The 19,668-nt window shown below is 42.2% G+C and overlaps 1 protein-coding gene across 4 annotated transcripts in view; it reads right to left on the bottom strand.

Moving 5' to 3' along the window:
• Nucleotides 1–19,668, bottom strand: part of LOC122417073 (uncharacterized RNA-binding protein C3H8.09c) — a 146,242-nt gene that overhangs the window by 10,159 nt on the left and 116,415 nt on the right. For all 4 annotated transcript variants that reach the window (XM_043430318.1, XM_043430321.1, XM_043430319.1 and 1 more), the window contains 2 exons: nucleotides 12,110–12,257; nucleotides 11,423–11,530 (listed from right to left, as the gene is read on the bottom strand). In XM_043430318.1, the coding sequence (XP_043286253.1) occupies nucleotides 11,423–11,530; nucleotides 12,110–12,257 (256 nt within the window). The remainder of the gene's footprint in view (nucleotides 1–11,422; nucleotides 11,531–12,109; nucleotides 12,258–19,668) is intronic.

The raw sequence follows: 19,668 nt of genomic DNA, 5'->3' as shown, positions 1-19,668 counted from the left end.
GAAACGAATGTTGTTAGAAGGTGCATGAGCTTTTGTTAACGGTGTGCGTACAAATTATGGTGAAAAAATGAATCAATAAATAGTATTGGACATTTTTATTTAAACCAGCAAGAGAATTAGGCTTGAATTTGTTTTCAGGATCTCTTGAACGGACAAAGTTCATGACTTTTTGAACAATCACCTTTTCCCACTGCGGGCAAATAAACGCGCACAGAATGTTATTTCCCTCTTTTCATCGCATTCCTCGCTCGCCGAGTTTCGTACCGCGCGCGATAATGCTGAAGAGAAGAAAGACGGAGGGTGAAAAATTGAAAAAAGACGATATGCGAAAAGCAGCCTCGCGAACGCCGTGACGTGTGTAAAGGAAGAGAAAGCCTCTTGGGAAATACTTTGAGGTATCTGAATAAATCGAAATACCCAAAGTGATTCTCGAACTTAAATTAGTTTCTGGCGACGGAAACTGGTGAGGAAATGTTAGGCATGACCAAGCTTCGGTCACGGGAGACCTGAAATTGTGCTTTCACGTCACATTTTCGTGTCGCCCCCCCGCCCCCGCTCACACGCGTGCCTGGAAAAGGGTCATGGGCAACAAATCCATTTTTTTACTTTTTATTTTATTATATTCGACGCACATTTTCAAGCTGGCAAACAAAATTTTTATACTAACTTGAATAGTCTACATTTCTTCAAAACTCGATCGTCCGGGTCAAGAATTTTTCTGTTTTTTTTGTTCTCAAAACAATTCAAGTCTTTGGCGTATTAATAGATCGTACTTTTAAGGGGCTAATGACGCTGAATCTGCAACGTTGGAGTTCAACGGAATGATGTAAAAAAACCCTCCAACAATTCCAGTAATTCTCCAATTTCGTTCCCTCTCGAATTTGCAATTCTTAGTTTTTCAAGCCCAACCGATAACTTGGTGAAATAAAAAATTGGTGCGAATTACAAATGCATTTTTCGTTAATTTCGTTGGACTCGAACTTGAAAAAATTGAATATGAAAATGATTGCACTCAAAATGTAAAGCACATCGAAGCACAAAATTTCAACGGTATGAAAAAAATTGATCCGAATAAAAATAAAAACTGTCTTCGATGCTTTAACGAAACGCGAGAATAATGCAAGAATTTTTGGACAAAATACATAAATCGTATTATCGTTGAAAAAGAAAAATACGAAAACAAAATAATTTAAGGTAGAGAAGAGGCGAAGAGGCGGGCTAAAGAATCTCCGCAGCGATGGCACTTGCCAGCAAGCAGGGGATTTTTAATTAGGCTGGTAATTTTCGAAAGCCTGCTTCTCCCTCGAGCTCCTTTAGCCTTTTTTGTTGTAACGCACTTAGGGGCCAGGTTTGTTCGTACAATTGCTGTAATTGTCTGAATAGTCGGTAAAGGCTTGTCGGTAGAAGGGTTTCAGCGATGCGAAAAACACTCGCGTCTAAGCTGCGATATTTACCGGTTTATTTTCACAACGAGGCGAAGCAAAACAAAGTCTCGGTGCTGTGCAGCGACAGCGTCTCGTTGAATTTCAATGTAGGCACGTTATATTAACTTTCGTTAATAAAATAAACGTTAGACGTTCCGTTGGCTCATTTTTAAGGCCTCAACGGCAGGTGGCGCAACGAAAAGTACGATTTTTTCGGTGGTCGTAGTGGCAGGCCTGGCAAAAAGTTCGCTCGTCCTGCGTGCTCGTCGAAATAAAACTCGAAACTTCTTGTCCCTGTGACTGCGCAATGAAAGCGTTAAATTTTCATCGAAATTCACAGGAAAAATGGTCACTACCTTGCGGATGTGAGGAGAAATATCGTTTGCTCAATTACCAAAATTTTTCATGGGGGCTCCGCATCGAGAGTCTCTCCCCACATTATGTTTTCTTTACACCTCGGTCGAAAGTACGCAAGTTTTTGCACCAATTTTAGTACCGAAAGTACAACATTTCTGCACTGTCAAAACTGCACGCGCGTCATTTGTCTCAGCGGGAGCAAACAATTTTGTCTGCGTTCCGAAAGGTTTGACATAGTTTTATTGACGTGATTTTTTTGACGTTTGACGTTTAAACCGATATTGCCTACACAGTTTTTGCGAAAGACCGTGTCTAGTCGTCTGGAAACCGTACGAATAAGGTTATGTTACCAAAACAGCGCTAAACTGTTACATCTCCGGACGAATAATATGCATTTATTCTTCCAGATGACATCGATGCGACGACAAAAAATAATGTAATCGAATTGATGAAATGTCCGAAACAATGATCTATTTTCAGATGCACAGGAAAGCAAATATTCATATAAATTATCAAGAGTATAGTAGCGGGAAATATTCATAGAGAAATTGTTAACTGTATGTAGCGAAAAATGAAAATGCGTGGAATAAATTTAACAAAAGCAGTGACACATTACGAAAGTACACACTTTTCTTTAAACGCATTGTCTGATCGTCCGGTTACCGTATATTTAGCATTAGTCTATTCGTCCGGATTATATATTGCTGCTGAGAACTTTTGTCGTGTGTACTTTCGTAATCCGTAGTCCGGACCATCCGGACTTGTAGCAGTTTAGCGCTGTTTTGATAACATAACCTTATTCATACGATTACCAGACGACTAGACATAGCCTTCTTTAAACTATAATAATTGTATCGTTCGATTATTTATACTTTTTCCGTTATTTATAACCTAAAATATAAAAATGGCATAAGTTTGAACTTTTTATTTAATTATATTTGCTGTTTTTTGTATTGATGTACAAATGTCGGGGCAGGCATCAAAACATCTTCTATCGATAGATAAACATTTCGGAAGAAACGTACTTCCGACTTTCGTAATATACTATTACTGCTTTCCATTCTGAAATGCATCGTGACTCTAATAATTTGAAAATTACGAGTCCAATTGCCAAGTGCAATTGTCCACGAGGTTAATACTTCGCAATAACATTGGTGAAAGGAATTAAGGAAGCAAGGAACAATCGGGCACGAATATTTATCATTTTTTGAGGCTTTTCAGCCTGGCTATGTGCGGCTTGTAACGAAGAGGAACAAAAGAGCTATTAACATTGCTTCTGATTGGACTCCCTCCCGAATAGGATTCCCGGAGCTTCGGCGTGTTTGCTCTTCGGGTAAAGAGAGTGAGAGACACGCGGAGAGAGAGAGAGAGAGAGAGAGAGAGAGAGCGGTGCCCCGAAAATCTAAGTGACGTATATGACATCGTACGACCTTGCGACCTCGGAGCGCACACGGTAATAATCATTTCATACACAATAGTTGCGAGGCGGAGGCTACTCGCGACTGTGCGCGGGTTATGCAAGAGTAATGGCTGCAATTTGTACCAACAACCACGCGATCCACGCTCCATGTGCAATTCACAAACTTACAGCCCACCGGTTCGGACAAAGCAGCATGGCTCGCTATATAGCCGCCATGTTTAGGTTGCATTGTCCGGGTGGACACATGAACGCGCATCCAGAGTATCTGCTGAGGGCAAATGAGCGGATCCCCCGAACGCGCGCGCGTTGGTCCTGGCAGGACACGTTAGTTACGCCTGTTTCACGAGGAATTCATTGATTTCGCCGCGAAATCACACACACACACACACACGAATCTTTTCACCCGTTTCATTGCTTACCGCGTCGCCAAACATTTCAACCATCTACCACGGAATTCAGCGACTATTTGATGGCTGCCAATGCTCCCGGTGTCTCTGCGCCCGACCCCGAGTATCATTTTCCTTCTTTATTCGTTCAACGTGTGCGATCGTCGCCCCTCGACCGCTCCGGTTCGAACCGGACTCGCTCCCCGAATCCGGAAGCTTCGCAACCAGTTCCAATAGCGCCATGATCGTCTTGAAACTCTCGTGAAAACCGGCCGGATCACAGGCTCCAAATACTGTCGATAATTTCATCGAGCGAGCAATGTTTTCTCCTCGAATCCCGATCACTCTCCGTGTCCCGTTCAATCGAATTCTGCTCGCACCATTTTTTTCAACGGACTCTTTGTCCTTGGGGAAATGATCTTGCGTAATTTGAAAAAAAAAAGAAATACGCTCCGGCGCGCCAGCAGACTCTGCTAATTCATTTCCCCGGTCAATAATTGGCTGTCTATCGCGCGAGTCGCAAATCTATGGCTGCATACCAACAGTAGCATAAATGTGAAAACAATTACAGTCTTGATTGCTAACGGCAGGGGGCTCTTCTCCGCGCACAATTTATCGACCCTTTAATCACATTTCCTATTTGCCTCCCCCACACCAATGTTGCTCGCAACTACTCTCATCCCTCTCCGCATCCTCGCCATCCCCTCAAGCTCTTGTAATTCCAGGAACAACAGTTACTGACTGTATACACCTGTCAGCCAGCCGGCTTCGTTCCAGATATCGCTTCCCCGCTGCTCCTCTTTCCGGTGCACAAGATGAAGGAACTTGAATTACACTCTGCCCGAGACACTCAAGTCTTACGGTTTCGAGCGAGCTGGCTCTTCTTGCGGAACTTCGAATTCCGTCGATGGAAATGGTCCGAGGTCATTTTTTATTTAATCTTTGTAGAGGCGCGTCATTTTTCTGTTTTCTTGGAGTAGGGGCTCGTGCGATGCAGCTGACCGCGGCGGGGCACTTTGACTCGGACTCGTCGACCACGAGGAGAGCTTTGGGTGTGCGCGAAACTCTCTTTGAAGATCGTATGTGACGTTAGAGTCGCAGGCTATACTAATTAATGAAGTTTCATCGATCTTCGATAAGTCGCGAGTATTTACTTGTGAAGGAAGATGAAGCTCGATGGAGCGGAAGTGGAGCGGGGAAAATGGAAAATTTTTAACTAGCGGAAGGCCCAGGCTTCGCTTTTTAACTTTAGGTGAGATTTTTTCATCGTTTTTTTTCTTCACCCCGAACGCGTCTTTCTTGAAACGGTTTTTTTCGGAAGGGCGGCACGATTTTTTTGTAACCATCAGGACCAATTCTCACGAAACTTCAACCAGATTTCCTACGTACAGAAATCGGGACATCGAGAGTTTTCAAATTTTCATTTTTACTGATCTTCTCTTGCGAAATTATTACAAAAAAGGCGATTTTTCAAATTTTTTTTTCCTATCTTTGAACGCCATTTTTATATTTAATGTTAAAAACTTATTACTCTATATTAAGGTAGTTCATGCCCGAAGAATCGTATTTTATAGGTGTCTAAATTGGATCGATTTTTACTTCCTAATTGAAGGTACTTTGAATTGATGTCAGAGTTAATAACTCGAAATTTTAAATAAATTTTTTTATGTAAAAAATCACATTAGAGAACACAAAGGGAAATGGATCGAGAAAAAAGTATTAATAAAAAGACAGAAGGCTATGACAGGAATGGGCCAAACCAAGAAGAAATTTAATGCCGAAATAAGCAAACGTGAGGTTATGCGAGTGCTCATTACCAATTTCGTTCAATCTTTAACGCACTGTATTTTTGTCACTAGTCATACAATCCTCTCGAATTTTTTCCCAGACCGTCATTATTATACTCAATTGTTATTGTGTACGTTTTTCATAAACTTCGTAAGAAGCGTTCATTCGTCATATGGGAAGATGAACGATTTTTAACGCATAGTCCCTATAACCGTGTGTATTTTTCTTCGTATTTAAACACGTTTATCCCAATGACCGATAAGACGAACCCTTTAAGGAGGGTGAATCGCGACGATACAATGTTGCCAGGCTAAACCATGTTAAAAATATGAAGAATTTCATAAAATTTGGTAAATGTATTCTTTAAAAATATATAAGACAATATACATTTTTATAGATTTCTCTACCACATAGCTCTCGAGTAATTCAACACTAAAGTTCACGTGTATAAGCATAGAGTTTACATACGTACAGTTATACATCTCGTGCACGAGAATTTCGATTTAACGCTCAATTATTCGAAAAGCATGTGGTAAAAAAATTTGAAAAAAATGGTATTTGTATACTTGATGTCGAAGAATGTTATTACCAAATTTTATCAAATTCTGATTATTTTGATTTCGTGATCCACCCTTCTTAAACTTTGATATGCGTGTTAGTCGACTAGCCGTTTAAACTCTGTCCAAATTTCAAGACTTTCTTAATAAAATCGTTTGGTGCACGAGTCACCTTAATATCTTGAATAGTATTCTAAAAAAATTGTAAAAAAAATTTTTTTGAGGGTACAAATTGGATTATTCCCGTCAATATTCCATTGATTTTCGACCGGATCGAATACCATAATTCCCATATGTGATGAGCAATATTATGCAACAATTTGGGAGCGAAAAGCGATCTCGAATACGTTGACAAGTGAACTGCGGAGATAGAATAATTAATTGATTCGGAAAATCGCATCGGTCACGAAACGGAGGGTTCCGCATTAAGCGCGCTGCTTTCTGTCCGCGAGTCCCAGCGGATATAATCTTTTCCGTTTTGACAAGGCGAAGAAGAGGACGCCGAGGGAGAGTAATAACGAAGTCGGAGTACCCTGGGACTGTGTACATTCGAGAGATCGATTGTACAATCTCATTAGCCTTAATAGTTAGAAGCGACGAAGTCGGAGGGGCCAGAAGGCAGGACGAAATATTCCGCAAAGTTTTGTTGACCATCGAGCGATGAAAAAAGTTGGTAAACTGCGATCCTGCAAGGAAATGCGTCCAACGCGACACGCTCTTCTTTCACTTTTCCAAAGTCCGGTTTTTCCTTATAAAATTTTCATCTCCGTACGAAAAGCATGCATCGGAGGGTCGGGCGAATGCGAGATTACGCTCCTTCCGAATATCCCCCCCGCCGAGACGGTTATCAGTTGAAAATTCTGTTACCAGTAGTTTGAGAAAAGCTAAGATATTAAAGCAAAGTAGAAACGGGCCGGATACTCACGCGGAGAGGGTCATTTCGGGAGGGCGCACGAACCGGCTAGTTTCTCGCTCACTCATCTCTTTCACGTAATCCAGCAGGTTTCAAGGAAAACTGAAGCAGCTCGAAGCAAGAAACTTTGGTCCCGTCTCGCACAGCAGTCCGAAGGAACCGCACGCGCAGTTGCCACGCCAACTTTCAAATACTCTTTTTACTGACCTTTTTCATACTAGCTTTATACAAGGATCTTGAAGCAGGAGTTAAGCTTACTTCGCGTCGAGGGATGTTGACTTTTCCGCAAATAATTTTCCTACTCTATTAATTGACTCGACAATTAGTCTGTTTGGCAACGTTTAGCTCTCCGCGTTTTATAATTGTACCACTTATTTTGAATCGTCATGAAACATCGGTCGAACGATCGCTACAGTTGCGAAAAAAACGAGCCAAGAGTCGCCCAATTATAGTTCAACCCGCTCCGAATTTTTATACTTTTTGACTTTTTGAATTCCGAATTTTTTAGCGAACGGATTTTCATGTTTCGGGACGAGAAACGAGAAAAAAAATGTCCAATTTCCGAGAAAATTTTCTCAGTTTTTTTTCAGAGTGACCCGGCGGTGTTTTATTCGATTCTGCATCATTTTCGAATTGGCAAGTGAAATAATTTCGCGCGATAAAACAAACTTGTTTCGGCGATGAGATTTCTGCGCAGAGAGCAAAAAGGTAGTGACGCAGTCCAATTAAATAACGAACGCAGATTGTACGACTTTTCTCACCCAGCCAAAGAAATATGTTAATAATTGTCATTAAATCTCATTTTTGTTCGGCGCAATGAGCAATATTTAGCAACTTCGTTTCCATATTCGTCGGGTCTGAGCCAAAAGTTATCCACAGCACCGTGAAGCACAAATATTCGTCACAGTTTTCGAACAGAATTTGTTAGAGGAGAGAAACAATAAGGACGACTGTTATAGATACGCGGAAAGAGGTGGCGGCGGCAGCAGGGAAGTAGCAGATTGAATAGCGCTCAACTTCACAGCATACCGAACTCAACAATATTTCGCAGTAAACACCGTGACGAGATCCTCGACTGGAAGCGTGGAACCGCGTCCAATTACGTATATGACAATACTCTCGTCTTATTCTAATGAGAAACCGAGCTTCGCTGCACTGCAAAATATTAATTAATTGCTTAGCGAAGAGAGTTTAATCATCTAAAACACTTTTACGGAAAAAAATGTATTTCTCGTTGAGTGAAGAAACGATCGTTTGAGTACGGAGATTTAACTCAATTACTGATCGTAGCAGCAGCAGCAGCAGCAGCAGCACGTTATTGAAATTTTGAGCACAATTTCACTGAAGGATGGAAAAGAGGCGATTTTAAAAATATTTTCACCAAATTCGACATCGTTTTTGTTTGTTTCTTTGTGGGTTTCTGGGCCACTGCGAGCTCATCTACTGACTTGAACCCCACTATTTAATCTGCAAGTTTTCGTCAACAACGCGAATGCAGCGAGACGAAGAAAATGGTGGTTCGATGGCTTTTTGAAGTTTGACTTCGTTCCAGGAGATCGTTTTTAGTCGTAAGCGCCAGAATCCTTGGAGGAGCTTTTCCAAAATTCCTTCAAACGCTCAAACCCCCAAAAGAGCATTCGCACCTGGACAAAGGTCAGCGAACGACATTCATTAGTTAATGCAGCAGCGCGGATGGTCGAAACGAGTGCAAATACTTCGGTGACCAGAAATGTTTTCTGGCACATGATTTCCTCACTTTCATAATCCTCGCATGCTGATTTTTTTGTGGAGAGGATTTGTGCTCGGTCGTTCCAGAGAGCGAAAAGAATGGCAAAATGACAGAGAGCAGGGGACACAAGAAAGGGCACGGGGGGGAGCCAAAGCAGATTCAGTACAGAGCAGAGAAGGGACTCGGGTATTCAGACATTTCTATAAGCCCAAGCATATCACATAAATTCATGTGAGACCAGCGCTGGGAGCGCGGAGAGAGAGAGAGAGAGAGTTGGCCCGGAGAATCGGGAAAGCCAGCGGGATTATATCCTCAAGAGTTTGCCAGCTTTCAGCGCTCATTTAAGCAGAGCTATAAAGCGATGCCGTTAGACGACTCGCTCCGACCGGCTGCTGCTGCACGGGGGCTCGCGCTCGAGCAAGCCTCTTCAGCGTTTGCCTTCTCCCTCGTCCTCCCACGATGTCCGACCTGTCATCATCCTCTTCTCAAAAGCGCTTCCTCGCAGAAAGATTAAATACACCCGGACGAGCGATCCGCCAGTAAAGTATACACAAAAAGCACGGATTCACGAGCATTTACGCCTCTCCCGCGGACTATTTTTGTTCGATATTCCCGCCGAGATCGCGGCCCGATCGACCCAAAAAAATGAGGCGTTCGCAGTTCCCCTCGATTTTTCCGTAGCTGTACCGACAGAAACAGGGACAACAGGGAATATTTCGAAAATTATGGATTTCCTTCTTTTTGTTTGACTATTTTTTGTACTTTTACCGAAAAACAAACGTGAAACCGAAAATTTTTCGATTCTTTCCCAATTCTTATTATTTTCCTCCGTTTTTATCCCTCGCTCTGCTCGACTGTCTTTCCAAAGTACGAGCAGGCCAAGCCGATGCACCGTGGAGCGGAGTCGAGCTCACCGCGCGTCTCGACTGCTCCTGGAATAAATGCATCGCGCGTTGAACGAAAATTGCGATAAAAAGAAAAATTTTAAAAATTGCAGGAAATCCCCTTTGCCATGGTAAATTGTTGTTTTTTTAATTGCAAAGAATTTAGTTTTTCGGTGATCGGAACAGTCTTTTTGTCGTGCCCAAATCTCGAGTCCGAATGTCCTCGGAATAATCGATTCTCGTCTGAGCTCAAAGATCTTTTACTCACTGGTTTGCGGATTAAGGTTTTTCCGATCGAGCACGAAATTGAGCATTTAGTCGATACCGCGGGTGTCGATCCTTGCGAGATCAGCATTGTTCATCATTTTTATCGGCTTTTAAAAATAGTTTCGTGTCTCACAGTTTGAGCGAGTAGTTTCCCCGGAATTGAATTATAATTGGGCTCGCTCAGTGGTTTTTTTTAACAGGAGAAAAGAACCTCGCAGTGGTTTCTCTCGAGTAACAAATCGATGATTGTAGCCGCGACGAATCAATGATCGAGATAGGAGAGGATCGATTGGCTGGCTGGTGCCGAGTGGTGTCGCGCGAGGCCAGCGGGGATTTTTCGTTCTGTGTACGTCGTCGTTGTTCAGCCGAGTGGAAAGAGGGTGGGCGCGGAAGGAGGTAAAGTATTGGCGAAAGTGTAGAACGACGTGAATGTGCCATTTACTTTTGTTTGGAACATCTGTCAGGGTTCTCTGGTGGTGTTCGATGCGGAAAATGGAGCGTTTGTAGAGGTTGCAGTTTATAGTTTTATCGGGGATTTTCGAGGAGGGGCCAGCGGGGGTGCTCGTAACGCGGGTTTCTTGAGAGATCCTCTGGTCGATGGAAATTCTCGTATCGCGTTAGAGATTCGATTGGTCCGGTGACAATACTTTTTAAAGTGATTCCTCCGGTGCCCCAGGAGCATATTCGCGTACTCATATAAATTCACGTGTCCAACGAGAGAACGAGATGAGAGAGGGAGCGACGAGGAGAAAGCGAGGCAAAATTGATGGGGTAGAAAAGGAGCGAGCAGGGATCCGATACCCGGCGGCGAGCACGAGGCCATCCAGCACAAAACTCGACGAACACAGTTCTTGCATTAGCCGAAGAAAGATTTGAGGCGAGTGGCTCGTGTCGCCGCTTCTATACTACTTTCTACTTCATCTCCGCACTCGCTACCATACCAATCTCATACTTCCATCGCCTCTCCTCATCCGCCAACGCCCCCCCTCGCTGTTTTCGCCCTTAGCCAGTGGGCAAGCCCTTTTTCGCCCAAAGCCTCGCAGTTATGAACACTGCTGGACCTACTTCAGCCCAGGCTTCCTTTCGACTTTGTTTTCCTTTACATCCTCCATTTGTCAACTCCTTCGCTTCATCGCCTCATTTTTGTTTGTTTATTATTATTATTATTAGTATTTTTTTTTACTAATGCAGCTTTCCATGCAACTTATCGTTTTATCGGGAAGAATTTATTCTTCGCGATCCCTCGACTGCCTTCTACACGCGTGTATGCACGTTACAGTAACACGCAGAAGACGATCGATCTTCACGTTCGTAAAATGGCAAACGATATAAAGTTGAGAGTCGGCTAAGGTCGCACTTGGAATTTTCGAAATCGAAATTCTTTGTTTTTTACCGATTAAAAAAGGCTCGTCAGCCTACCCAGGCGATGGCAAAAATCAACTGGCAGAGCTTTTTTGGTCGAATGTCGGTTTAGAAAAATTTGGAAATTGTAACTTAGAAAAATTCTCAGGAAAAGAAACTTTTTCGGGGGGTTCCGGTACAAGTTGAATGATTTGAAGAAATCAACTCACAGACATTCGAATAAAGGCTGCTCAAAGACTTTTGCAACTCTTAGAGTCCCTCGAAAAAGGTTTTTGAAAAATTACGGCGAGCATGATCTTTGGCAAGTCTGAAAAGACAGGAAATTATTGGCTTACCCAAAACTTGACTGAGGACCGTCCGCCCATCTTCTCCGAGACACGCACTCCGTGCATCGAATGGGTTTGTGAATTGGACGAAGGCATAGCCTTTGTGCATCGATATTCCTGCAACAGAATTTCAGTCGCACTTACTGACAGGGCCTACGGCAGGCTGGTGACTTACTGAGACTTTTTCATGTTGGAAACTCATTGGAAACGCGTTCAATGAACGTTGGAATGCTGGTGGGCAAGAATATGAGCTCGAATGTTTGACTTAATCCGGTTTGGGGTCAAGATGCTCTGGGAATCGTTGATAAACAGCTTTACTTTGCGAGCTTTCTCAATTCCAGCTTTCTAACGATTCGCCGTGGTACGGAGTTCCAATACTAGATTAAACACAAAGGTCGAGCCGGCTCTCGCGCTTTGTCGAGAAGCGAAACAATGCGACGGAATTAATTTCGAAACATGAATCCCGCTGATATATTGCGGCTTTGCAGCGAACTCGGTGGACTCCCGCGAGTGAAAAGGTTAAATTTTTATCGCATACAGCCCGGAGGCTAATTCGAAAAATCTCTAATTTCTAAAGCTCCTCAAATTTATTTAACCGAGTCTGACAATGTTGAAAAAATAAATAATTTGGGGAGTTATTTGCTAAAGGAAATCCGAGTTGAGCTGCTCGATGGTGAAACTATGAATGAGGCTCACCGGCAAGTCGCCCGTAACGCTGAAACATCCTCTCCACGTCGGTCTTACTGCATTGAAAAGTGTTAAGATTTCCAACGAACACGCGCGAATTCACCGCCTGTGGATCTTGCGAATTCGTCTGGTTCCCCACTTTGCTTATCTTCATTTTCTGAAAGCAAAAGATCGAACAAATGAGACGTTTCAATTTTTCAGTGGAGGATGAAAATCCATCGAAAAAGCTCAGAAACTTGGCTGCCGAAGTGAATAATCGCCTCGAGTTATTATCCTAATCAAGCTAATTGCTGAATAAGAAAAAGACACTTTTGCATAATTACGATTCCAGATAAATCATCCTCCAAGTTTCAATTTCTTTTAATCAAATTCCGACTACTTCGAAACTCAGCATAACTTAATAAAGTTCGTTTCATTTTTCATGTCGCAAAATTGCTGAACCTTCTCGTTCCAACAACACTCTCCAATTATAGGAAAAAATGAATATTTTCAAAATACCCTTCATCGTACTTCACTAGTTATGAGTTTCTTTATTAAGATTTTTTTAATTCTTCGTTTCGTTAAATATATGCTCGACAACTCTCTCGAACATCATTATTTTATTACCTTCCACTAGAATAATTTTTGTTTTTTTTTTCAATTTTTTAAATTTTTCTGTTTTTAATTTTTTTGGTCGCAATTTGTTTTTGTATTTTTTGTGGTTATTACTTTGAATTTTTCTCCTTTTGTAATTTAGTGCAAAAATACAAAGAATGTTTTCAACAATAATGGCAAGCACTTTGCAGTCGTACAATCAAAAGAATCGAATTCAGTAATTTTTAAACGCCTTATCGCGAGTATTCGTGTCACATAACTTGGTGTTGATCGTTCCGTTAGGAATTTCATCGGGAGCCTTTTTCAGGAGGGATTGTTTCCGGTAAAAGTGCTCGGGAGTATTTCGAAGAGGAGCAGGAAGTACGTCGCACGCTAGACTCGGGGCTTTGAGTTTTTTCCTCAAATTTCGAGGGGGTGGGGAATGTTCGTTGTTATTGAGATGTTTGACCGTGGAATTTGATGCTTCAGGTTGAAATCTGTCGGATTTCATTGAGGCAAAGAAGAGAAAGAGGATGAGAAGAAAGTAAGGAAAATACAAGGGTTCGTGAAAGAGAGTCTGAGCGGGGGGAGGGCAAGAGAGCGTGGGATATTTACGTTTCTTGAAATTCACTCGAGCGGGCAAGCAATTTTCTATTTGCTAAGCCCCTGATGTGATCTCTGCAAGTTTGATGGATTTTCGTGCTACCCTTTGCGCGTTAGCTTTCGTAGTATATTATGGCAGACGGATCTTTGTACAAACGATCTGGAGTAAGAGCGGTAAGGGCAGTCGGAAGGTATATTCGTGTGCTCTAGGCTGGCGGTTTTCTGGATGGGAAATGTATAAAGGATGACGGCAGGAAGCAAAAAAAAGGAAGAAAAATGGCGGTGAAGCGGGAGGAGAGCAAGCGAAAAAGAGTGCAAAGGAGAATTCGAGGGGGGGAGACGAAGCCTAAAAACCACTGTAGTCAAGTGGGTACACTGCAGTCTTTAATGGATTAACCGAAGCAGAGAGGATGCCCCTTTTGCCTTCCACCCCTGCATCTGTCCACTTGGAAATGGATGAATAAGCTCATGCTACGGAGAGAAGCAGACACCGAAAGAGCTCGGGCCCGCGCGCAATAGCTCCAAATGTAAAATATGTAAGAGCACGTTCAAACACACCGAGACATTCGAAATCTACGTTATAGAATTACCGACGATCCTTCCGCCTCTCGCCTCGCCGCCATAGCCACTTTCGCCGCCTACAACTCACCCGAGAGACTGTCGCACTGCGAGACCTAATTGGCCACCGAATTAACCAACCTCGTGATGAAAAAATTCAATTTAGTAAGTCGTCGCTCGACGATAATACTTGCCTCATATATCACCCATGCTCGCCCCCTACTCAAATTTCAAATCTTTCAAATTAAATGCACTACTTCGCTCCTTGGCCACTTGCACGAATTAATGAAAATTATCTTTCTCTTCTCATTTACTTTGCTATTCATTTTTATTCTTTTATCATGTCTCATTTCATGGCCCAACGTATCTACACTTTTTGCCATTCCCGTGGTAGTTTTACCCACGAAAAATGCTTCCTCGTGTTTATTTTTTTTTTTTTAGTCTTTTGAGCTTCGACACGTCAATGCGTCAAGGCGGAATACGTTTGTTTGATTCGGTTTCTCAACGTTTTATAGATTGCGATCACTGACGCGGATTCCCTCCTGTAGATGGAAGAGCTTCTTGTCAAAGCTTCTCAGAAGCGATCGTGTACTGATTACTTTATGACGCTGATTTTAATTTTAGTTAAACATACCGACGATATAAAAATTTGTATAAAAATCGATGAAAAATTGAGTTAATTTATTCAATCGCTGGGTATTCCTGACTCAGGTTTCTCGTGCAGCCAAATTTTCATAGAATTGGGATCGAATTTTCAAATTTAAATAATTATTCGTCGTTGCTATTGTAGTCGGTTAAGGTACTTTGGAGTCGAGCACTGATTAAGACAAACTTGGAATTTCTCACCGCGCGGTTGAAGGTCTGTAGATCGACCTGAAAATTGAAATTTTTGCATTTCCATCGATTTTGACTGGCTAACAACAGTAATACAGGCGTTTTCAGCATGATTAAAATTTCAGCCCGAGCTCCGTAGTTGGGAATGTTAATGTTCTTATCGGAGCATGCACGAGAGTTATTTCCGCAGTGATTCGACGTTAAACTCGGCATCGAAAGGCCGCAAAGATCGATCATCGGAACGGGAGCAGAGCAACAATCATCGGTGCTGAAACGATATGCGGCGAGGCGGATTATTTGATAAAATATTCTCGTCGACCTTTAGCCCCGGTGGATCCTACGGCCACTGATTCGACACTGGAGTAGAAATCCACGACGAAACGTTGCCCAATAAATTTATCCACCAGTCAAAATTAACTGGCACATGAAATTTTTGCATCGGGGCGATTATTCATGCACGAATGTTTCAAACGTGAAATTGCTGACCAGTGCGGTTTGACGGTCCGTCAACGCTCCATGTGTTTACTATATTAAGAGTTGTTATAGTTAAAGCTTCCATAAAGGGAAATCTGTCGATCTTCATCTCCGTCTGGGATAACGAATGACAAGTAACTTTGTTAAAACGTCATTCCCGTGAAACGTTTCGCTCAATTTCATTTCAACGTTTTCAAATAAGAGGATTCCGCATGATACCGTGTTGTAATGAATTGAGAGTATTACGAATGACTTTAAAAAATTCATCGTCATTTTGGTCGCCTGTCATCGCCCGCAATCTATTTTGACATCAATTTTTGTTTTTTCGTTGTTCCGCCATTTGATTATTCGCGAGTTGTAAAATTCGACAGTTTCGGAATTTAAAGTGCGTGCCGAAATATTTTCAAATATTTGCGCTTTTCGAACTCCTCGATTATTATATTTTCCTGGCAAACTTGATCGCGATTCGTGTACATGGTAATTTGCAATTCTGTTATATTTTCATTGTTTATTATGGGAAAATATCAGTGGAGTAGGTTACGCGATCGGTTTGTATGGACAAAGTATTATTATGACAATGGCTCGGTCCAGCTCCCCGATGATTTATACCAGCAACGATTTCGCTGTCATATTTGCCGTCCGGAAAGGAGGCCAAATGTAATCGTGTATTATGGGCTTGTACAGGGTGGAGCAAACACTGTTCCACCGTCATCGGTATTTTAGTCGTTATCGTTGGCACATTTGGAGAGTTTGCGAGTTTGCGAGAAAGAATCGAAATATTTATTTCGTGACGAAACCGCTTCGGAAATTTCAGTCGACTGACAACCGACTTCGATCCTCGTGCATTTTCGGGTTTCGGACGCGAACAGCGTCGTGAGAACTTGGAAAATAACAGAAAATCTCTATCGCCTACGTTATCAAAGGCATGAAGACTCGTAGCGCCCCACACGTTGTACGAGTGAGCACTGAAATTCTGAGTCAGCAGTGACCGATGCGCATAAATTGTCATACAGCTGGATCATAAATGCAGCAGACGAGCAAAGGGTCACGGTGCATGCTCGGGTTCGGAACGCAGGTTTCTCTAATTAAAATCCGTGACACGACAAATTATTGTTCACAGTGGTAAAAACAGACGGACGGATATGCGGCTCGGAGTCATTCGGATTCAATAAATTTACTGTTTGCTCGATCGCCGAGCGGACATATCAGTAATTTCGTCTTCGTAATGAATTTATAAATCGGAATTTATTGGAGGACTGAGAAAAATATTTTTCTCCGCGGCTTTGGGATCGAAAGAAACCATTTTTTTTTTACAAAGTTTATAAAAAATTGTTTTTCCTTTCGAAAGAGCCGAATTCCGACAAATATCGCTCAGTTAAAGTCAGTCCATTAAGGTATTCCTTCCACGAACCAGAACATTCTACAAATAACTGATTTTAAATAAAACAGTAAAGTAAACGTGCATGCGAATAGATCGGAGAAATTCCAGGTCAGGTTTTCGAACTATTAACAAAGAATGAAAACTTGAAAAATCGTTAAATTCCATCGTCGCCACATTTCTATTAAATCTCTCATATATACCCAATAATTCTAAATTCCTGATCCAAACTGTCTCACAGATTGAAAAAAATGTAAGAAATCCACAGCGATGATAAAAATAAAGGGTTACCGAATCCTTAAAAGAGAGATTAACGACAGAAGTTGGAAAGACGACAGAAGCAGAAGCTTTTACAACCGCGACTTCTCAGAGCTTAGGAATCAGTTCAAATTTCGTGTGCCCTCCAATTTGCGCTACCAAAAAATACGCTCATGCGAAAGGAATACCTTAATGTCGTTTATTAAAAAAAATTCGAGTCAAGCTTCCCAAAGAACAAAGAACCATGACAAACAATTAATCAACAATATTTTCAAAGTTCATCAACACCGTCACGGTTGCGAGTTGAATGCTTCCTGTCCCCGAGGTATACTTTGATATGCAAAGGGAGTGTGCATATATGAATGTGTGCCTATATGAACATATCGTCCGTCGATTCGAATGTAGAATTTATTGGGCAAACAAATCGTGATAATGGCAGAATTAGTATTATTACATCGCTACACGGTTGGAAACTTTGCTTCCCCGTATTCTCTATTTAATATGTTTCTCTGGGTACACGCGTGGATGGAAAATCAGGAATTTTCGTTCTGGAAAGTGCTGAAATTTTGCCAATTGTTCTTCTTCCGATCGATGTTCACTGGATGAGCCGGATTTTTATCCAACGGCAAATTCATGTCGTCGAGAAATGCTGCCTCCGAATCAACGAAAATGGATCGCAACGAGTTTGGTTTCTCGCAGTGTCCATCATCGCGTTTGCTCGAGGGGAAAATGTCGAAGAGCCGGCCGATACGGGCGGCTATCCACGGAGAGAGTTTCAGCTCCTCGAGGTCGTGAGAAATTCAGAAAAACATGTGGAGATCGTCCTCGCCGGAAGCTGATCGAGTCGGGGGTTCACCGAAGCCCTGCGACGACCGCGCGTTCGCATTAATTGCTGTCTGTAAAAGCTTCGTAACATCTGCGGACTCGAGCGAATATCAGGAAATATTTGCCTTAAAGCGAGAATACTATCAGATTCGTCGATTAATAATAGCGAGCGAGTGTGAGGAGCTCTGGCAAGACGACTTTGCATCGTAAATTCTAATTAACCTGTAAAAGAAAAGTTTGTGAAGAAACAAGTTCTTTGCGCCGTGGTCGTAGATGAGGAAAAGTGTGCGTCCGTGTGTTTTTTTCTCCTCATTTTAATGAAAGCGAGGGGAAACGATGAAATAGGCGCGACATTATGCTCCGACTCGAGAGGCCAGATAGTGCAGCACCGTTGGGCAAATAAACGTTTCGTAATCTCCTGATATTCGTTGGAGCGTCTTCGCAGCTTATCCACATGCACACAACACACACACACACACACACACACACATGCACAGAGATACGTACACAGAGGCGCATGGACACATTTGGCTTTGCAACGATGATACGCGAGGGCCGTCGACTCGGTGAAAGCAGATACGCTACTTGGCCGTTTTATGCTTTCCATCCATTTCATCTTCGCATATAAAGTCGTTTTATAATCTTTCTTTGTTCGTCCGCGCGGCGGAGCACGAGGAGGCTCCAATCTGAGGAAATTCTCATTGCGGTTAAAGCTTGTTTCAAACTTGTATCCAACAGCCTCAAGCCCGTTTTAAAATTCTCCAAATTTCAATCCTCATCATCCGCCCGTTAATTTCAACCTGTTTCCTTTATTTCTCATTCCACGTAAGTTTTAAGCTGACGGATTTCAAATAACCGTTTTATATTTTCACCGCCTGCGAGAATCTCGCGGGGGCGGAAAACTCTCTGACAACTTACGAGAATCGCAATGCGAACAACTAACTTTCTATGCGCGCTCGCTTTGCGAACGATTCAAAACTTTCAGAAAAATGAATACATCCAAACCCATAAAAAAACGTAGGGCCACTCGAGCTTTTCACGTCCCTATTCTTTCGGAGATACTGAAAATATATGAAAAATTTCATTCATCCATCAAAATATCGTTTCGAATTGAACACCGGAATGATTGAGACACCGGAGCATATCTAAAAAAACCTTTTTCCACAGTGGGCACGTCGCGGAACATTTTCTCTCGCGGTCGAGACATTTTTTCGTGCACCTGTCTGACTGAACTCGATCTTCACTACTGCATCGGTCGTACGAAACGTCGTACACGGAGAAAACGAGGCCGGAGATTCTAGAGGAACGTACTAGGAATTTTAGCATAGAATTCACTATGCTGACGCAGTCAAAATTTGTGATTTGCAATAAATTTCCACTTATCAATAAGTGCTAGTCTGACAGGACGAATAACACTCGAAAACAAAGCGAAAAATAGTTCTCACGTGCATCACTTTCTGCCATGCACATAAAGCTGTTTAGAATTGAGGGGACGAAAAATAGGAAAACTCAAAAAATGCTACGCTGTTTGTAGTCGGTGCGCCTAAATATATTTAAAATTCTTGAAAATTAATACATTCCTCACTATACAAAACGAATGCTTTTCGCCAATTAATCGATCCCGTTTCATGGTGATTGCGGGCTCATGAAATCGTTGAAATCTCCCGCAACTATATTATCTTATCGGTAGAAAGCGCGTTGAGAAATTCGAAGGAATAAAGCCGCAGGGGTAATGGCACGAGTGCATGTTTCAACGGGGAGTTTTATTTTTGACGGTCTTCTGCAAACTCGAGGTGAAGTTTTTAGGTTGAAATTTTGAAAGTGCGAAGAAACTTTTGGTCTTACTAATTTCGTGCCCTTGTAAAAGGCTCCTTACGAAGTTCGCTGTTATACGCTTTAACGGTCCCGAGCACAGGATCAGAGTTCAAGTAAAATGTAGTTACTGCGTTTTTGTGCATGAGAGCGATGTGTACCGCTCGTAATCCAAGTAGAGCAAAAAAAAAAGCCTTAAAAATTTATCGCTCCGGGTGTGTATTCGAAGAGAGCGAGGGCGACTGAAGAACCC

This window comes from Venturia canescens, chromosome 10, assembly GCF_019457755.1.
Source record: "Venturia canescens isolate UGA chromosome 10, ASM1945775v1, whole genome shotgun sequence".
Lineage (NCBI taxonomy): Eukaryota > Metazoa > Arthropoda > Insecta > Hymenoptera > Ichneumonidae > Venturia > Venturia canescens.
The sequence above is the reverse complement of the archived record's forward strand: the minus strand, read 5'-3'. Positions and strand labels throughout refer to the sequence as shown.